At 46.1% G+C, this 21,348-nt stretch overlaps 1 protein-coding gene across 4 annotated transcripts in view; it reads right to left on the bottom strand.

Annotated features, from left to right (window-relative positions):
- The window catches only part of IGSF9 (immunoglobulin superfamily member 9), a 114,504-nt gene extending 96,476 nt beyond the window's left edge, over nt 1-18,028 (bottom strand). For all 4 annotated transcript variants that reach the window (XM_066609073.1, XM_066609075.1, XM_066609074.1 and 1 more), the window contains exons 1-2: nt 17,578-18,028; nt 687-1,030 (exon numbers count right to left, since the gene is read on the bottom strand). In XM_066609073.1, coding sequence (XP_066465170.1) covers nt 687-765 — 79 coding nt within the window. In that variant the 5' untranslated portion in view covers nt 766-1,030; nt 17,578-18,028. The remainder of the gene's footprint in view (nt 1-686; nt 1,031-17,577) is intronic.
- Nucleotides 18,029-21,348: the final 3,320 nt, after the last annotated feature.

Below are 21,348 nucleotides of genomic sequence, written 5' to 3'. Positions count from 1 at the left end.
TATGACTGTGTATCAGGAGGTAGAGGGGACAGAGTGATGTTCTGCAGATCTCTATAGCAGTCACTGGTGTAATAACCTGCAGGATATATCACTATGAGGAGGTAGAGGGGACAGAGTGATGTTCTGCAGATCTCTAGAGAGGTCACTGGTGTAATAACCTGCAGGATATATCACTATGTATCAGGAGGTAGAGGGGACAGAGTGATGTTCTGCAGATCTCTAGAGAGGTCACTGGTGTAATAACCTGCAGGATATATCACTGTGTATCAGGAGGTAGAGAGGACAGAGTGATGTTCTGCAGATCTCTATAGAGGTCAGTGGTGTAATAATCTGCAGGATATATCACTGTGTATCAGCAGGTAGAGAGGACAGAGTGATGCTCTGCAGATCTCTAGAGAGGTCAGTGGTGTAATAACCTGCAGGATATATCACTATGAGGAGGTAGAGGGGACAGAGTGATGTTCTGCAGATCCCAAGAGAGGTCAGTGGTGTAATAATCTGCAGCACACATGACTATGTAACAGGTGGGGTCACAGAGATGCCGCCGGGGTGAGCGGGCACTGTACATGCCTCTGGCCTCGGGTGACCCAGTGACTCTATGACAGCTCCATGATGACCACACATGGCCGCTGTCCGGCTACAGGAGGGCAGCTCTGGGTGGGTGTGATGTAGTCGGGCGCACTTACCTTCACCACAGGAGAATGACAGGCTGAGGCAGAATATCCAGGAAGCCCAATGCATAGCACACACTTGCCAGCCACACATAGGCAGACGGCCACAGGAAATTCAGGTGTCCCTTCATGCAGCATCAGGAAACCCAATGCAGTGACCTCCAGCGTGCCTGAACACTGCCCAGCACAAAGAGGGACCGCAAACTGGCACTCAGTCCCCGAGGAGTCACCCTAGGGCGTCAGCTCCAGTCATCAAGTAATGTCCACAGGAGACGAAGGTCCACAGTCTTAGAAGGAAGTCCTTGTCTTCTCCCCTGGTGGGGCGCACGTCTCGGGCGGCACAGCGCTGTCTTATACACCTGCAACAGAGAAGTTCAAGACTAGTGAGCAGCGGTGAGTCAATATTTGTTCAGTCCACACCTAACTACATGGTGTCCACTAATCTCTGAACAGGGGGCAAAGCAAACAGCGAGGAGCAAATACCTGAGACACCAGCAGAAGACGGGTGGATCACAAGCCAACACCACATCACAACTCCATCAACTTAGCCTGAAAATCTGGGTAGCAAAATGATAACTATACGTAGTGACCTGAAACTACAGCAATATCACTGCTCTATGTCCTGGTGGTCCGGTGTGTAGTACTGATCATTATAGTGACCTCTCACCAGTGATATATATACAGTGATATCACTGCTCTATATCCTGGTGATCCGGTGTGCAGTACTGATCATTATAGTGACCTCTCACCAGTGATATATATACAGTGATATCACTGCTCTATGTCCTGGTGACCTGGTGTGTAGTACTGAACACTATAGTGACCTCTCACCAGTGATATATATACAGTGATATCACTGCTCTATGTCCTGGTGATCCGGTGTGTAGTACTGATCACTATAGTGACCTCTCACCAGTGATGTATATACAGTGATATCACTGCTCTATGTCCTGGTGATCCGGTGTGTAGTACTGATCATTATAGTGACCTCTCACCAGTGATATATATACAGTGATATCACTGCTCTATATCCTGGTGATCCGGTGTGCAGTACTGATCATTATAGTGACCTCTCACCAGTGATATATATACAGTGATATCACTGCTCTATGTCCTGGTGACCTGGTGTGTAGTACTGAACACTATAGTGACCTCTCACCAGTGATATATATACAGTGATATCACTGCTCTATGTCCTGGTGATCCGGTGTGTAGTACTGATCACTATAGTGACCTCTCACCAGTGATGTATATACAGTGATATCACTGCTCTATGTCCTGGTGATCCGGTGTGTAGTACTGATCCCTATAGTGACCTCTCACCAGTGATGTATATACAATGATATCACTGCTCTATATCCTGGTGATCCGGTGTGTAGTACTGACCACTATAGTGACCCGTCACTAGTGATGTATATACAGTGATATCACTGCTCTATGTCCTGGTGATCCGGTGTGTAGTACTGATCACTATAGTGACCCCTCACCAGTGATGTATATACAGTGATATTACTGCTCTATGTCCTGGTGATACGGTGTGTAGTACTGATCACTATAGTGACCTCTCACCAGTGATGTACATACAGTGATATCACTGCTCTATGTCCTGGTGATCCAGTGTGTAGTACTGATCACTATAGTGATCTCTCACCAGTGATGTATATACAGTGATATCACTGCTCTATGTCCTGGTGATCTGGTGTGTAGTACTGATCACTATAGTGACCTCTCACCAGTGATGTATATACAGTGATATCACTGCTCTATGTCCTGGTGGTCCGGTGTGTAGTACTGATCACTATAGTGACCTCTCACCAGTGATGTATATACAATGATATCACTGCTCTATGTCCTGGTGGTCCGGTGTGTAGTACTGATCACTATAGTGACCTCTCACCAGTGATGTATATACAGTGATATCACTGCTCTATGTCCTGGTGATCCGGTGTGTAGTACTGATCACTATAGTGACCTCTCACCAGTGATGTATATATACAGTGATATCACTGCTCTATGTCCTGGTGATCCGGTGTGTAGTACTGATCACTATAGTGACCTCTCACCAGTGATGTCTATACAGTGATATCACAGCTCTATGTCCTGGTGATCCGGTGTACAGTACTGATCACTATAGTGACCTCTCACCAGTGATGAATATATACAGTGATATCACTGCTCTATGTCCTGGTGATCCGGTGTGTAGTACTGATCACTATAGTGACCTCTCACCAGTGATGTATATACAGTGATATTACTGCTCTATGTCCTGGTGATACGGTGTGTAGTACTGATCACTATAGTGACCTCTCACCAGTGATGTATATACAGTGATATTACTGCTCTATGACCTGCTGATCCGGTGTGTAGTACTGATCACTATAGTGACCTCTCACCAGTGATGTATATACAGTGATATCACTGCTCTATGTCCTGGTGATCCGGTGTGTAGTACTGATCACTATAGTCATCCCTCACCAGTGATGTATATATAGTGATATTACTGCTCTATGTCCTGGTGATCCGGTGTGTAGTACTGATCACTATAGTGACCTCTCACCAGTGATGTATATACAGTGATATTACTGCTCTATGACCTGCTGATCCGGTGTGTAGTACTGATCACTATAGTGACCTCTCACCAGTGATGTATATACAGTGATATCACTGCTCTATGTCCTGGTGATCCGGTGTGTAGTACTGATCACTATAGTGACCTCTCACCAGTGATGTATATACAGTGATATCACTGCTCTATGTCCTGGTGATCCGGTGTGTAGTACTGATCACTATAGTCATCCCTCACCAGTGATGTATATATAGTGATATTACTGCTCTATGTCCTGGTGATCCGGTGTGTAGTACTGATCACTATAGTGATCTCTCACCAGTGATGTATATTGTGGGAAGACAGCTCGGTAGAGCGTGGTTTGCGGCAGTCAGAGATGGAGACACGTATGTAAAGTCCAAGTACAGGCGTGACCTGCGTTTATTTCAGTCCAGAAAATCAAAACAAATCCAGCCTTCGCTGCAGGCAAGAAAACAACAGTCCAGTATCAGGATAATAGGCAGTCCCTGCCTGTACAGGTCACGTTCTGCAGGTGCACCACACAGCAGGGCTTTTACCTCCAGCAGGTATATCAGGCTGCCTGGGTCCAGCAGTCATCCAGTCTTCCCCTGTGTCAGTGCACACTGCTATTTATATATACCTCTTGCTGGCCCAGCCTCAGCACCTGTGCTGCTTAACCTTGCACATAATCTGGAGTGGAGGAAGTGGAATGAATGGCCCCACTACCAACCTGCCATCCATTCCGAGAATCCAGGCCCAAAGATTTTTAAAGAACCCATCTCCAGCAACTACTTGCTGCAGATTACATTGCCCTCCTGGACTTTCATGTCTCTAACAGCAGTAAATGGACTTCCTCCAGCCCCACTAGGCATAATAACGGAACCTAGGGGCGACTAAGCGACCATCCACTATCACGCCCCTCAGTACCTCACAATATATACAGTGATATCACTGCTCTATGTCCTGGTGATCCGGTGTGTAGTACTGATCACTATAGTGCTTTCTCACCAGTGATGTATATACAGTGATATCACTGCTCTATATCCTGGTGATCCGGTGTGCAGTACTGATCACTATAGGGATCTCTCACCAGTGATGTATATACAGTGATAGCACTGATCTATATCCTTAGACATAATCTATGATTGTGCCAAATTTCATGTTTCTACGACACCGGGAAGTGAGAGAATTAGATTATGTACGTAAATTTGGACGCTAATTATTTTGCACTTAGAATTGAATAATCGAGTTGGGACCCCTTTACTTTTCCTATTTTGGACATAATCTATGCTTGTGCCAAATTTCATGTTTCTACGACATCGGGAAGTTGGAGAATTAGTGGCGAGTCAGTCAGTCAGTGAGTCAGTGAGTCAGTGAGGGCTTTCGCCTTTATATATATAGATACTACTGCTCTATATCCTGGTGATCCGGTGTGTAGTACAGATCACTATAGTGACCTCTCACCAGATATGTATATACAGTGATATCACTGCTCTATATCCTGGTGATCCGGTGTGTAGTACTGATCACTATAGTGACCTCTCACCAGTGATGTATATACAGTGATATTACTGCTCTATGTCCTGGTGATCCGGTGTGTAGTACTGATCACTATAGTGACCTCTCACCAGTGATGTCTATACAGTGATATCACTGCTCTATGTCCTGGTGATCCGGTGTGTAGTACTGATCACTATAGTGACCTCTCACCAGTGATGTATATACAGTGATATCACTGCTCTATATCCTGGTGATCCGGTGTGTAGTACTGATCACTATAGTGACCTCTCACCAGTGATGTGTATATATAGTGATATTACTGCTCTATGTCCTGATGATCCGGTGTGTAGTACTGATCCCTATAGTGACCTCTCACCAGTTATGTATATACAGTGATATTACTGCTCTATGTCCTGGTGATCCAGTGTGTAGTACTGATCACTATAGTGACCTCTCACCAGTGATGTATATATGGTGATATCACTTCTCTATGTCCTGGTGATCCGGTGTGTAGTACTGATCACTATAGTGACCTCTCACCAGTGATGTATATACAGTGATATCACGGCTCTATGTCCTGGTGATCCGGTGTGTAGTACTGATCACTATAGTGACCTCTCACCAGTGATGTATATACAGTGATATCACTGCTCTATGTCCTGGTGATCCGGTGTGTAGTACTAATCACTATAGTGACCCGTCACCAGTGATGTATATATACAGTGATATCACTGCTCTATGTCCTGGTGATCCGGTGTGTAGTACTGATCACTATAGTGACCTCTCACCAGTCATGTATATACAGTGATATAACTGCTCTATGTCCTGGTGATCCGGTGTGTAGTACTGATCACTATAGTGACCTCTCACCAGTGATGTATATATACAGTGATATTACTGCTCTATGTCCTGGTGATCCGGTGTGTAGTACTGATCACTATAGTGACCTCTCACCAGTGATGTATATACAGTGATATCACTGCTTTATGTCCTGGTGATCCGGTGTGTAGTACTGATCACTATAGTGACCTCTCACCAGTGATGTATATACAGTGATATTACTGCTCTATGTCCTGGTGATCCGGTGTATAGTACTGATCACTATAGTGACCCCTCACCAGTGATGAATATATACAGTGATATCACTGCTTTTTATCCTGGTGATCCGGTGTGTAGTAGGGATCACTCTCAGACCCGCCCACACATTTCCCGCAGTGGTGACCACCGTCTGACCGCACTGTTTTACTCCTTTTATATACATTGCAAAAAAAAGCGAAAATTTGAGTAGGAGCTCGAAGGCCAAGGGATTAAACTAATATTCCAGAGGAACCCAATCTGTCAATTTCAACCCCCCCAGAAGTATTCCGGCACAGCGGAGGAATGTTCTCTAGAAGAATTGATTCATAGTATTGACTCTGTTTTTCCAGCCAACCATTATGCGCTACAGAGCCGCCTGGAACCTCCGGCCTCCCTGCCGCCACAGACACAACTTTAATTCTTTTCCTTCTATTTTCCCCTAATCTGGAATTCTCCTTCTCCGCTCCCCGTTCTCCATCCCCGGATCGGTTTTCTCAGACGGACACCTCACAATGTTTATTTTTACACTGAAGTCTCCGAAATAAAAAAAAAAGAAGAAAATCGTTTATTTTTCTTGGAGTGAAGTCCGGAAAAAAAAATCGGGCACTTTGAATTTCTTGCCATGTTGGACGGACATTTAATATCCCAATGATAATTGAAGCAGCCCCAGCGAGGTTCTGGCATGGAGCTGCCTCAGTCAATATGAAGCAGATGTCTGGAGCCCTCAGAGCTGCGTCTCCTTTCGTGCAAGCTGTACAGGACAATGGCGGGAAAACAGCAAGTAACAGCAAGCCTAAGGAGGGAAGACCTTATCGGACGCCTTAAATCCGCAACTATTTTGATTCTTAAGAACATGGCAGGAGCTAATAGGTGTACTAAGATGGTAGACCTGAAGGCCATAGTTATGTCCTGCCTGGTATAGCAACCCATTGTATGGGGAGAGAAACGTCCCGTCCTCGGTGACAACATACCATCCCATAAAAACCATAGCCCTGTCCTCAGTGATGTCATAGGGTCCGATATAACCCTAGCCCTGCCCTCAATGACATCATACCATCCAACATAATCATAGCCCTGCCTTCAGTGACATCATACCATCCAATATAATCATAGCCCTGCCTACAGTGACATCATACCATCCAATATAATCATAGCCCTGCCTTCAGTGACATCATACCATCCAATATAATCATAGCCCTGCCTACAGTGACATCATTCTGTTCATTATAACCATAGCCCTTTCCCCAGGTGACATCATACCATGCAATATAGAAATAGCCTTGCCCTCAATGATTTCATACCATCCAATATAACCATAGCATTGTCCTCAGTGACATCATACCCTGCGTTATATCCATAGCCTTCCTCAGTGACATCATGCCATCTAATACAACTATAGCCCTACCCTTAGGGACATCGTGCCGTCTTATATAACGATAGCCCTCCCCTCAGTGACGTGATACCATCCATTTTATAACCACAGCCCTGTCCTTAGTGACATCACACTGTCCAATATAAGCATTACCGTGCCCTCAATGATATCATACCAGCCAATAAATCCACAGCCCTGCCCTCAGTGACATCATACTGTCTAATATAACCATGGCTCTGCGCTCAGTGACATTACACTGTGCAATATAAGCATTACCCTGCCCTCAGTGACATCATACCATCCAATAAAACCATAACTCAGCCCTCGGTGACATCATGCCAACCAATGTAACCATAGCCCTGTCCTCAGTGACATCATATTGTCCAATATGATAATATCCCTGCCCTCAGTGACATCATATATGAAAAAATAAACTATTGTTTAGGAGTCTAAACCATATAATAGCAATTGTGACTTGCAAAGCCAGATACTCACTCTGATAGGGAGTGCCCAACATTTCCGGCACTCCCCCTAAATCCAGGTCAGCTGTAATCACAAGTGGGTACCGCATCACACCATTCAATATAACCATAGCCCTGCCCTCAGTGACATTATACTGTCCAATGTAAACAAGCCCTGCTCTCAGTGACATCACACCGTCCAATATAAGCATATACCTGCCGCAGTGACATCATACTATCCAACATAACCATATCCCTGCCCTCAGTGACATCATATTGTCCAATATAGCTATATTCTTGACCTCAGTGACATCGTACCGTCCTATATAACCAAAGACCTGCCGACATTGGCATTACACCGTTCAATGTAAGCATTTACCTGCCCTCAATGACATTCTACTATCCATACTTCCCGATGTAACCGTAGTCCTGTCATCAGTGACATCATACCTGGTATTGCCATTCTATCTTTCTATCTAAATGTCCACCATGTAGTACTACATATCCCCTGCAGAGGCCCCTGCTGTTTTTTCCTAGCGATGTCAAGAATCAGACCTGCAACAAATAGTTCATCACTATAGCATCTCCCATATGAGAAGTAATCAGACTGTGGGGTGGTGATATCACAGGACCTACGGTGAAAACATTCCTTTAGCCTCAGTTGATTCCATATACAAAATATCACTAAAAGGCTACTCCACGCATACCTAAAGTCCAACTCCGCTCAACATCTAGAAAGTTCTTGTGCGACTGCAGCTAACCCCACTATCCTGCTCCCGTAGTGTCACATACACAGATGTCTAGGAAGCTGAGATAAGTGGAGATGTTTGTTAGGGTCCTCACACTGTAGAATGGTTTGAGCTGTCCATGTTTCTGCCTGTAGCATGGAGGGAACAAGGTAGTCACCGGAGATTACAATTGATTCACTAGTCCAATACCACCAGATAATGTCAAGAAATCCTTAACTGCCTCCTCGGCTAAAGCATCTCTACAATTCGAGGGTCCTAATAAAGAACTCCTTCTATCTCAGCTTTCTGGAACCCCAAGAAGGTCGTCTGCCAGGACCAGGGAGGGTCGTCTGCCAGGACCAGGATATTGAGTTCTATAGTGGTCACACCTGAGCGTTAACAACCAAACAGGCTAACAAACTGACAACTGCTAAGGACGAAGAGAACATCTCCCTACCCCTGAGGGACTTTTTAAATTGCGGATCCCATTATATAATATATATGATTGAATGCCCTTGTGGACTCAGGTATGTAGGGCGCACCATTACCGCCCTGAGGGTGAGGGATAATAAACATCCGTCGAACATACAAACGAGACATAGTCTGTTGAGACACATTAATATGGGCCCCTCTGTCTTACGGGTCACACTGTTGGAGAGGGTCCCTCAGGGTGAATTCTCACACCTTAAATCAAAGCTGATGTTCTGGATCTTCTGCCTCAACATGCTGAGTCCTGGTGGCCTCCATGAAGTTTTGGAAAAAAATTAACCCTAGTTTTATTAGTAGTTTTTGCAATTTTTATATGTATACAATTTTTTTACAAGAAGCTTTTTTCTGTTTCTGTTTTTTTACCTGCCCTTGTTGGAACATCCATCCCTTTTATCTTTTTTTGACTTCTTTTAGGACGTGTAAATGGTTTTTTACCCGCTCTTAACATTACCTTAATTTCTATATATCTTTTTATGACTCTCTTATCCTTAGTTACATAGGATTTACTTATTATTAATTTAACTTTTATAATATTTCCCACCTTTTAGTGGTCCCCAGAATTTTTACATATTTTTACTCCCAATAGACTTTTTCTATCCATTTTATATTCATCCAATGGGTTTTTCTTTTAACCATCATACACTAGGAGTATTTTTCATGATTTTTTAAAATGCTTTTAAGTCAGCCCGAGTTTCTCTTGGAGTTCCTTTCTAACCTTTTTTTCCCCTCCTAGCTAGTGGCCACTCTGGGTGCAATTTTCTCCCTGGACTTAAGTATTTTTGTATTTTATATTTTCATATTACATAGAATTTCAGATTCCCCATATCACCCTTCCTCGCAGCCATCCTGGTCTCTATTCTATATACTTGGTCTTTATAGCCCATAGCTTTTAGGAGGACTGATTGTAAATAGAGATGAGCGAGCGTACTCGGAAAAGCACTACTCGCTCGAGTAATGTGCTTTATCCGAGTATCGCTGTGCTCGTCCCTGAAGATTCGGGTGCCGCTGTGGCTGACAGGTGAGTCGCAGCGGGGAGCAGGGGAGAGCGGGCGGGAGAGAGGGAGAGAAAGATCTCCCCTCCGTTCCTCCCCGCTCTCCCCTGCAGCTCCCCGCTCCGTGCCGGCACCCGAATCTTCAGGGACGAGCACAGCGATACTCGGATAAAGCACATTACTCGAGCGAGTAGTGCTTTTCTGAGTACGCTCGCTCATCTCTAATTGTAAACTAATCTCTCAGCATTTCCTGTATTTTATCCTCGATGTATAATCATTATGGCTTGAAGTTCCTTTCATCTTAGTACCTCGTGTATTCGTTTCTAATTCATCATTATATTTTTATATTCTATAGCCATGTATAGTTTTTGTTGTAAAGTAATACTTTTCCCTATAGTGGCCCCAATGGTAATAGTCACATCCACATAGTAGATCCAGTAGAAATACTTATCCCCATAGTGGCCCAGCAGTAATAGTGACCCCCACAGTGGCCGCAGGGGTAATAGTGACCCCCACAGTGGTCGCAGGGGTAATAGTGACCCCCACAGTGGCTCCAGTAGTAATAGTGACTCTCATACTGGCCCAGTAGTAATAATATCCCCCACAGTAGTCCCAGTAGTAATAGTGACCCCCACAGTGGGCCTCAGTGGTATTAGTGACCCCCACACTGGCCCAATAGTAATAGTGTCTCCCATAGTGGCCCCAGTAGTAATAGTGACTCCCATAGTGGCCCAATAGTAATAGTGTCTCCCATAGTGGCGCCAGTAGTAATAGTGCCCCCTGCAGTGGCCCTTAGTAGTAATAGTGACTCCCATAGTGGCCCAATAGTAATAGTGTCTCCCATAGTGGCCCCAGTAGTAATAGTGCCCCCTACAGTGGCCCTCAGTAGTAATAGTGACTCCCAAGATGGCCCAATAGTAATAGTGTCTCCCATAGTGGCCCCAGTAGTAATAGTGCCCCCTACAGTGGCCCTCAGTAGTAATAGTGACCCCCACAGTGGGCCTCAGTGGTATTAGTGACCCCCACACTGGCCCAATAGTAATAGTGTCTCCCATAGTGGCCCCAGTAGTAATAGTGACTCCCATAGTGGCCCAATAGTAATAGTGTCTCCCATAGTGGCCCCAGTAGTAATAGTGCCCCCTACAGTGGCCCTTAGTAGTAATAGTGACTCCCATAGTGGTCCAATAGTAATAGTGTCTCCCATAGTGGCCCCAGTAGTAATAGTGCCCCCTACAGTGGCCCTCAGTAGTAATAGTGACTCCCATGGTGGCCCAATAGTAATAGTGTCTCCCATAGTGGCCCCAGTAGTAATAGTGCCCCCTACAGTGGCCCTCAGTAGTAATAGTGACTCCCATGGTGGCCCAATAGTAATAGTGTCTCCCATAGTGGCCCCAGTAGTAATAGTGACCCCCACAGTAGCCCCAGTAGTAATTATGTCCCTCATAGCGTAAGCCCTGGCTGGGAAGCAGTTAGAGCAGTAAGTGCATTCACTTATCAGTAGTTCAGTTCCGGCTGCCGCCTGCTGTACTCCCGCAGGACTCTGGACTCTTCACCCTAGCGTTTGCATTCTGGGCATCACCAGACTCTGAATTTCTTCCCCTGCCGTTTACATTCGTACACATACTGTACGCAGCGCAGATGCCGGGGTGAGGAACCCAGGGTCGTGTGTGAGCTGGCAGCGTCCAGAACGCAAACACCAGGGTGGAGTCCAGGATGCCCTGAGAGGCAAGAGGGCAGCACCAAAACAAACCCTCAGCTAAGTGAAGGCGCTGGTCGCTGCCCGGCCAGAGCTGCTCAATGCCCTGCATTGACGCCATTTTGTGGCACCCAAAATCGTTGTCCCTTCCTTGATGATGGAAGGAAATACCTCCCATCACTGGAGGAGCCACATTGTGCCTCATGCCTCAGTGACCCTAGCAGTGGGCGCATAGACTGAAAGCTATTTCTATCCACATAATAATGGCTGCCTCAGTGGCCTGTAAGCTCCTGGAACTCTTTAAGAGCCTCTAAATAAAGGTCACCTGGCTGCAAACCTCGGGAACGGCGCCAGTTCATGGCGTCTTGAAGGACGGTGCACAAAGGAAAAGCTGATCAGACGTTGAGGAGGATTGAAAGACGTCCAGTATCTTTGGGACAGATTAGAGCCACATCTATGAAGGGGTCCGAGTCTGGATCAGACCAAGATCAGACAGGACACCATCACGATAGTAAGATGATGCCATATTTCCAAATTTTCCTCAACTAGATTATTTTTGACTTCCGTATATCTAATACAGATATCGTGATGCAAGTCATGACATCATTATCACAAGTCGTAGCCAGGCCCTTATAAAACCATTAGTCCTGCTCTCGGTGACATCCTACTGTTCTGCATGATTTTGGAATATTCAAAGCCACACCATTGATGACATCACATCCTCAGTGGCATCAATTTTTTTTGGTCTTAAAATCAGTGATCTCACAGCATAATTCCATTCAGTGTAAGCATACTTCTGCCCTTAATTACATTACACCATCCAACGTAACTATAGTCCTGCCCTCAGTGACATCATACCATCTGATATAATCATAGCCCTACCTTCAGTGACCTCATACCATCTGATATAACCATAGACCTGCCCTCAGTGACATCATATCCAATGTAACCATATCCTTGCCCTCAGTGACATCATACCATCCAACACAAGCATAGCTGTACCTTCGGTGACATCATACCTTACAATGTAACCATAGCCCTGCCCTCATTGACATCATACCATTCGATATAACCATAGCCCTGCCCTCAAGTGACATCACACCATCCAATATAATTATAGGCCTGACATCATATCCAATGTAACTATATCCCTGCCCTCTTTGATATCATACTGTTCAATAGAAGCATTACCCTACCCTGGGTGACATCACACTATTCAATGTAACTATATCCCTGCCCTCAGTGACATCATAACCATCCAACACAAGCATAGCCCTATCCTCAGTGACATCATACTTTCTGATATAACCATAGGCCTGTACTCAGTGACATCATACTATCCAATATAATCATAGCTCTGTACTCAGTGACATCATACTATCCGATATAATCATAGCCCTGTACGCAGTGACATCATACTATCCAATATAATCCTAGCTCTGTACTCAGTGACATCATACTATCCGATATAACCATAGGCCTGTACTCAGTGGCATCATACTATCCGATATAATCATAGCCCTGTACTCAGTGACATCATACTATCCGATATAGTCATAGCCCTGTACTCAGTGACATCATACTATCCGATATAATCATAGCCCTGTACTCAGTGACATCATACTATCCGATATAATCATAGCTCTGTACTCAGTGACATCATACTATCCGATATAATCATAGCCCTGTGCGCAGTGACATCATACTATCCGATATAATCATAGCCCTGTACTCAGTGACATCATACTATCCGATATAACCATAGGCCTGTACTCAGTGACATCATACTATCCGATATAATCATAGCCCTGTACGCAGTAACATTATACCATACAATGTAACTATACCCTCAGTGACATATCATCCAATCCACAAAACAAAAATAGTGTCAGCAGCACTATTGGGGAAGCGGAAAAATGCACGCGCACCTAAAGGATTCAGATTTGCCAATCTACCATAATGTAGTAGAAAAAGGTCTTTGAGCAGCACACAGGAATCCAAAATGTTCTTCTTCACATCTTACAATGTGACTTTATTATCTCCACCTACAAAAACGACATTTCGACCAAGTTCACTTGATAAAGACCACATCTAGTGGTCAAAATAACGTTTTTGTATGTGGAGATAATAAAGTTACATTGTAAGATGTGAAGAACTTTTTGTATTCCTGTGTGCTGCTCAAAGATCTTTTTCTTCTATCATACCATCCAATGTCACCATAGCCCTGCCATCAGTGACATCATACTATCCAATATAAGCACAGCCCTGTCCTCAGTGACATCATACTATCCAATATAAGCACAGCCCTGTCCTCAGTGACATCACACCATCTGATATAATCATAGCCCTACACTCAGTGACATCATACCATCCAATATAAGCACAACCCTGCCCTCAGTGACATCATACCATCCAATATAAGCACAGCCCTGTCCTCAGTGACATCATACCATCCAATATAAGCACAGCCCTGTCCTCAGTGACATCATACCATCCAATATAATCATAGCCCTACCCTCAGTAACATCACACCATCTGATATAATCATAGCCCTACACTCAGTGACATCATACCATCCAATATAAGCACAACCCTGCCCTCAGTGACATCATACCATCCAATATAATCATAGCCCTACACTCAGTGACATCATACCATCCAATATAAGCACAGCCCTGTCCTCAGTGACATCATACCATCCAATATAATCATAGCCCTACCCTCAGTAACATTACACCCTCCGATATAACCAGAGCCCTACACTAAGTGACATCATACCATCCAATATAAGTACAGCCCTGCCCTCAGTGACATCATACTATCCGATATAAGCACAGCCCTGCCCTCAGTGACATCATACCATCCAATATAACCATGTCTCTGTCCTCTGTGACATCACACTATCGAATGTAACCATAGCCCTCAGTGACACCATATCATCAGATATAACCATAGCCCTATATTCAGTGACATCATACTATCCAATGTAACAATAGCCCTGCCCACAGTGACATCATATCTAGTGTGACCTTTCACACTGTGTAGTCACACCTTCAAAGTCTCATCTCTTCAGTAACATCAATGATACATTCCATAGTCATATCATATAAATGTCATGTTTCGTAGAGCTGATCTCTATGACATCATAAATGAATCTTCACGCCCATCCATGATATCCCATGTGTAAAGAATAAGGAATCCAGTGGGAAGGGTCAAAGATCTCAATCCTATTGGTTGCTCTTATAGGTCAGTTTTATGTATGATGACATCAAAGGTGTGACATCATTTGTGTGCGATACCTGAAGATGTAAATAAGATTTGGAACATTAGATCAGCTAATATGGGATTGTTACCCGGTGTACCTCACGCTGTTTTAAGGTTCTATAAGTGTTGATGATGTAACTTATTACATCATATGTATAAAATGATGAAGTCATACTAGGTATCACTGTGTTATCTGTGGGGTTACATAGGACTGCCGGTCACATCTACTACATTATCTGTCCTCAGAGAACTATCACTGTGTTATCTGTGGGGTTACATGGGACTGCAGGGCACATCTACTACATTATATGTCCTCAGAGAACTATCACTGTGTTATCTGTGGGGTTACATGGGACTGCAGGGCACATCTAATACATTATATGTCCTCAGAGAACTATCACTGTGTTATCTGTGGGGTTACATGGGACTGCAGGGCACATCTACTACATTATATGTCCTCAGAGAACTATCACTGTGTTATCTGTGGGGTTACATGGGACTGCAGGGCACATCTACTACATTATATGTCCTCGGAGAACTATTACTGTGTTATCTGTGGGGTTACATAGGACTGCCGGTCACATCTACTACATTATCTGTCCTCAGAGAACTATCACTGTGTTATCTGTGGGGTTACATGGGACTGCAGGGCACATCTACTACATTATATGTCCTCAGAGAACTATCACTGTGTTATCTGTGGGGTTACATGGGACTGCAGGGCACATCTACTACATTATATGTCCTCGGAGAACTATTACTGTGTTATCTGTGGGGTTACATAGGACTGACGGTCACATCTACTACATTATCTGTCCTCAGAGAACTATCACTGTGTTATCTGTGGGGTTACATAGGACTGCAGGGTACGTCTACTACATTATATGTCCTCGGAGAACTATTACTGTGTTATCTGTGGGGTTACATAGGACTGCCGGTCACATCTACTACATTATCTGTCCTCAGAGAACTATCACTGTGTTATCTGTGGGGTTACATAGGACTGCAGGGTACATCTACTACATCATATGTCCTCGGATAACTATCACTGTGTTATCTGTGGGCTTACATGGGACTGCCGGTCACATCTACTACATTATCTCTACCCAGAGATTTATCGCTGTGTTATCTGTGGGGTTACATGGGACTGCACAATGAGTTAAACAACACATTCAGCTCTGCTATACGTCCCAACCACATGACAGCATCATTATGTCCAGAAGTTCTCTGGCAGTCCCATCTGAGCGCTGCACACCACGGAGGTTGGGACATGACATATGCAAAAACTCGCCGAAACTGCATTTTCGGGGCCAAGATTGGCAACAAAGTAGTTAAAATACAGGTTTAAAGTTTAAAAAAAATCAAAATTATTAGGAAAACGTGAAACCTTCTTCTAAAAGAGGCGACAAGCAGAGAATACCGACGAAGAAAGGTAGAAATGTACGGAGAAAAAAATACTAAATTGAAAAAAAAAATCCGGTATTTCTTTGGCGTCCGTTTGGTTGCGCCAGTGACGCGTGCAGCCGCGGCCTCCGTGTCCAGGTGACAATTCAATAAAGCTATGTATAAGAACACAAAAAGTTGCCTTGAGAGCGAGGCCCAGGTGAGTGCGGACAGGTGCGCTGCGCACGGGACCAGGCGTGCGGCTTCTTGTTCTCGCCTGATTAACCTCTCAGCTGCCACATGGTATTTAACGACCCCCACCACGGTAAGCAGGGTCAGCCCTTGTACCAGAAGGCGTTGACAGCAACCTGCCGGTCCGACCGCAAACCGTTTCTTCTTCCTAAAGTGGGTTTTTTAAAATTCCGCAGCCGCTGATTTAGCGAGGAGGGCGGACCCCACACGCCGTCGCCCCACGGCGATATAAAATCCCTGTGGAGACAAAGTGAGGCCTCGGGATTTGGCTTCAGCCCCGACTGAGATACTTTTATTGTGGCACCACGGTGGGAATAAAGGCCTTCAGCGCACAATGTGATCCCACCTCGCCCCCCGCGCCCCCGCCGGGATTACGGAGAGGCACTACAATGTCCCAGGGGCGGAAAGGGAATAATTGGCATTTTATTGGGCCGTCCAGCGTACGAGGCGACGCTGCCCTCACATCCATTGTCTGTGCGGAGAGCAAGAGATAATACGGATAACGGTCCTTTGTCCCTAAGAAGGACCCTAATCCCAGACAACACCCCGTTATCACCCCATCATCTCCGTGACCTTGACCGGGCATTAGATTGCAAGCTCTTCTGACTACCGCTTACTTACTGCGCTCCTTTTGTATGGGGGGATAAATATCAATCCCGATCCGGGCAGGGGGGCGTCAGATTATAGAATACGTAGTTGTAGAAGTGGCGAATATAAAAGTCGCCGTACCTGGAGAGTTGATGAATATTCAGCGTTAGGGGGGCAGGTTGCTGACCTGAAGGTGGGGATGGCGATGGCGGCACCTCATGTCACCTCGGACTGGTGGCACACAAAGGAGCGGCGGCGCCCGGTCGGGTTTGGGGGCCACTCAACGCGGGTAAGTAGCGAGAACGTCCGGGCAGATAGAAACGCCACACACACAAAGCAGGTGCCACAAAGACAACCACGGCCAGAAGGGAGGGGGACGACGGAGGAAAAAACATCAAATTAATAGGATGAGACAGAAAAGATCAACAAGTCCCCCACTTGGCGCCGTCTGACGGTGACGAGCGCAGCCCCCGAGTGCCCGGCACGGCGGTGGGCTATAGCAGGGCTGCCCACAATGCAGGAGGTATGGCAGGCTTACCTGGCGGAGCAGGGCCCATGGACGTCCTGGAATACAAGCATGGATAAGAGCGGGTGGTGTGTAGGTCCTGGCGGCCCGGACCACCTAGCACACCATTGTGGGCATGAAGCTGGACCACCCTTGTGCCTCCTCCTGGAATCCGAATCCACCCTCTACCTGTTGCCAGCGTGCGAGGGACCCTTCTGCTGCAGCGCCAATGCTATGATGGAGGTAGGAGGCTGGCAGGGACCTCCCGCCTCATGGGATAACGCTGCACATGTTGGAGATGCCCCCCAATAAAGGCTGAATCTGCTGATTTTTGCAAATCTCTCCAGGGACAATGGATGGTGCATGTACCCGGGTGGCTGCACCTGCGGCAGGGATCAGGCAGGGCAGAGAAGCTTGCACTCCGCTCGCCAAGCTCCTGTGTCTTATTCCCCCCCTTCTCTCCTCCTTTCTATTCCTGCCTGAACTCCCTGCCAGCCTGCAACTTGCAAACATAATAGTAGGTGTGCCCCATGATGCTGGAGCCCACCCACTCTTTCAATCAAGCGCCCATTGTTTCCACAGCAACAACCAATCAAGCTCCAGGCTGCCAGCACAGCCCTGCTGCTCTCTACCCATCACAGGCCCAGCTGCTGCAGCCAATAAGCTGGGATCAGGGGTGCATGATGGGAAATGTAGTTCTTTGCACAGGCTGAAGACACAGCTGCTGCGTTGTCTCCCTCCGGTGGCTATGTGGTGTACTGCACCTCCCTTTCGCCACACCTTAAGATTTTAACCTTATAAATGCACGAATTCGGTCATGTGTCCCATAAAACCCGGAGAACAGAAAGCTAAAGGTCCACAAATGGAGCCGCCAAATATAGGCAATAGGGTGAGATTCAGGATGTGATCTGTCCCCCCTAAAGAGATGTTTTTAGGCCACACTTAAAACCATGGATATTGGTGATTAACCTGGTTGTATGGGGTAGAGCATTCCAGAGAACTGGTGCAGCTTGGGAGAAGTCTTGCAGATGGGAGGGGAGGTTTATATTATGGAGCATGTTAGTGTAAGGTCATTCGCAGAGGGCAGAGCACCTGTAGGCAGGTAGACAGAGATGAGGGGAGAGATATAGGCCGGAGCAGCACTGTGGAGAGCTTTATGGATGAGAATAATTAATTAAAATGTATTCTGTGGAGGACGGGCAGCCAGTGTAGTGACTGGCACAAGATGGAGGCATCTTTGTAGTGACTGGCACAGGGTGGAGGCCTTGGTACAGTGGCTGGCACAGGTTGGGGGCATCAGTGTAATGACTAGCACAGGATGAAGGCATCAGTGCAGTGATTGGCACAGGATGAAGGCATAAGTGTAGTGACTCGCACAGGGGGGAGGCATCAGTGTAGTGACTGGCACAAGGTATGTGTTAGTGTGGTGACTGGCACAGGGTGGAGGCAGCGGTGTAGTGACTGGCACAGGGTGGAGACATCGGTGCAATGACTGGCACAGGATAAAGGCGTCACTGTAGTGACTGGCACAGTGTGGAGACATCGGTGCAGTGGCTAGCACAGGGTGGAGGCATCAGTGTAGTGACTGGCACAGGGTGGAGGCATCAGTGTAGTGACTGGCACAGGGTAGAGGCAGCGGTGTAGTGACTGGCACAGGGTGCAAACATCGGTGCAGTGACTGGCCTAGGTTGAAGGCATCACTGTAGTGACTGGCACAGTGTGGAGGCATCGGTGTAGTGACTGGCACAGGATGTAGGCAACAGTGCAGTGACTGGCACAGGATGGAGGCATCAGTGTAGGGCAGATCGAATATTGATCAGTAGGGACAATGAGAATGGATCCGGGAAACAAGAAGAGATTCTGCCGTTTCCACAATAAGGGTGGACTCCGAAGATGGTTTTGGGGTGCAGGTGGCATGAGTGAACAAGTGACTGAATATTGGGAGTAAAGGACAGCTTGGAGTCACATATGACCCCAAGACAGCGGCGGACTGCCGAGGAGTTTCGGTGGTCCCACAGACTGAGATGGAGGTATCAGGTTTAGAGGAAGCTTTACATGAGGTGAGTATCGCTTAAATTTGGGTGATAATCGTGCCGAGTGCACGAGCGTCAACATGGCACTGGGGAATCACTAACTTGTAGCAGAACTAAACTAAGTGACTCGGTTCGTGTGATGTGAATGGAGGCAGGCGGTCAGAATCATTTTCGGCGTGCTCCACCTCCGTTTACAGAACGACCATCATCCCTGTATAAAGCACAGAGTGACAGTTGGGTGGTAGTCCGTGGGACAGCAGTGTTTATGTGCCTGACCGTCGTCCCAAGTCGGCTGATGGATGGCGGAAACACAAGAAATTCTTTTTTGAGAGATTCAGCGCCAGAGAGATGACATGATGTCACGGACAGCGGACTGACAATCACTGGCATTTTAAAGTAGCGAGAATGTGATGTCACAGGAAGAATTTGACAACTGGGAGTCGTTAGCATAAAGATGGTACAAAAGACAAATCTGTTTATAGTTTGTCCATTAGAGGCCGTGTAGGTGAAAGAGAAGAGGACCGAACCCTGAGGAACCTCAACAGCAAGGGGAGGAGAAGAAGAATCAGTGGTCAGAGAGGTGAGAGGAGAACAAGGAGACAGCAGGATACTTAAAGGGGTTTTCCCACTACCTAAAATTGCTTCACAAGCACCCTGTCCTTCCTGGTTGCTGCTGACCAGGTCATGTGACTGCTGCAACCAATCACTGGTCACAGCAGTGACCTTCCATAGCCAAAGATTGGCTGCAGCAGTCACATGTCCTGGTCAGCAGCAACCAGGAAGGATGGGATGGTTGTGGAGCAATTTTAGGTAGTGGGAAAACCCCTTTAAGGCCAGCAGAGTGAAGTATATTAAGGAGTGGTCAATCTACGAAGTGGACACTGCAGAGACCCAAGAGGGGCAGTAGAGAGCGCTGCCGTCAGACTTCTCCATCAGGACGTCATTAGACACTTTAGTAAAAATGGATTCTGTTAGTGTAATATTAAGAAATATCATCATCATCATCATCAGGTGAGAGAGCCCCAGTTCTTCACGACTGTCCACAGACAGCAAACAGGTGCAGATATTTTGCTATGAAACGCCAGACCCAGAGCGCACTGCAATTTTAACCCCCTACTGATACAATCTGTTTTTGTCCTAAGGACGCAACGATTCTTGGGGGATTTTTATCTCCACTTTTTAGCCATAACTTTTTTCTTTTTCTATCAGCTTTATGAGGGCTTTATTTTTGCGAGATGAGCTGCAGCATTCAAGAATACATACATAAAGGGGCGGGGGTCAAAGTGGGACATAGGGGTGTGGTCAGGGGTGTGGCTTATCACAACGTATGATTTTACCTCCATCGCTATAAAAAGTACCAGGCCACTTGACGAAACACAGGAAACAAATTCCGCAGCATTTCTGCATCCAAAAACAGTCAAAATCCATATCATTGGTGCGATTTTCACTGAAAATCAGCTGCGTACCTGCAGTAGTAACAGTGCCCCCACAGTGGCCTCAGTAGTAATAATGACCCCCACAGTGGCCTCAGTAGTAATAGTGACCCCCACAGTGGCCCTTAGTAGTAATAGTGAACCCTATATTGGCCCCAGTAGTAACAGAGACTGCCACAGTGGCCCCAGTAGTAATAGTGACCCCCACAGTGGCCTCAGTAGTAATAGTGTCCCCTATATCGGCCACAGTAGTAATGGTGATCCTTACAGTGGCCTCAGTAGTAATAGTGACCCCCACAGTGGCCCTTAGAAGTAATAGTGACCCCTATATTTAGCCC

This window comes from Eleutherodactylus coqui, chromosome 6 (genome assembly GCF_035609145.1).
Source record: "Eleutherodactylus coqui strain aEleCoq1 chromosome 6, aEleCoq1.hap1, whole genome shotgun sequence".
In the NCBI taxonomy this organism is placed as follows: Eukaryota; Metazoa; Chordata; class Amphibia; order Anura; family Eleutherodactylidae; genus Eleutherodactylus; species Eleutherodactylus coqui.
The sequence above is the reverse complement of the archived record's forward strand: the minus strand, read 5'-3'. Positions and strand labels throughout refer to the sequence as shown.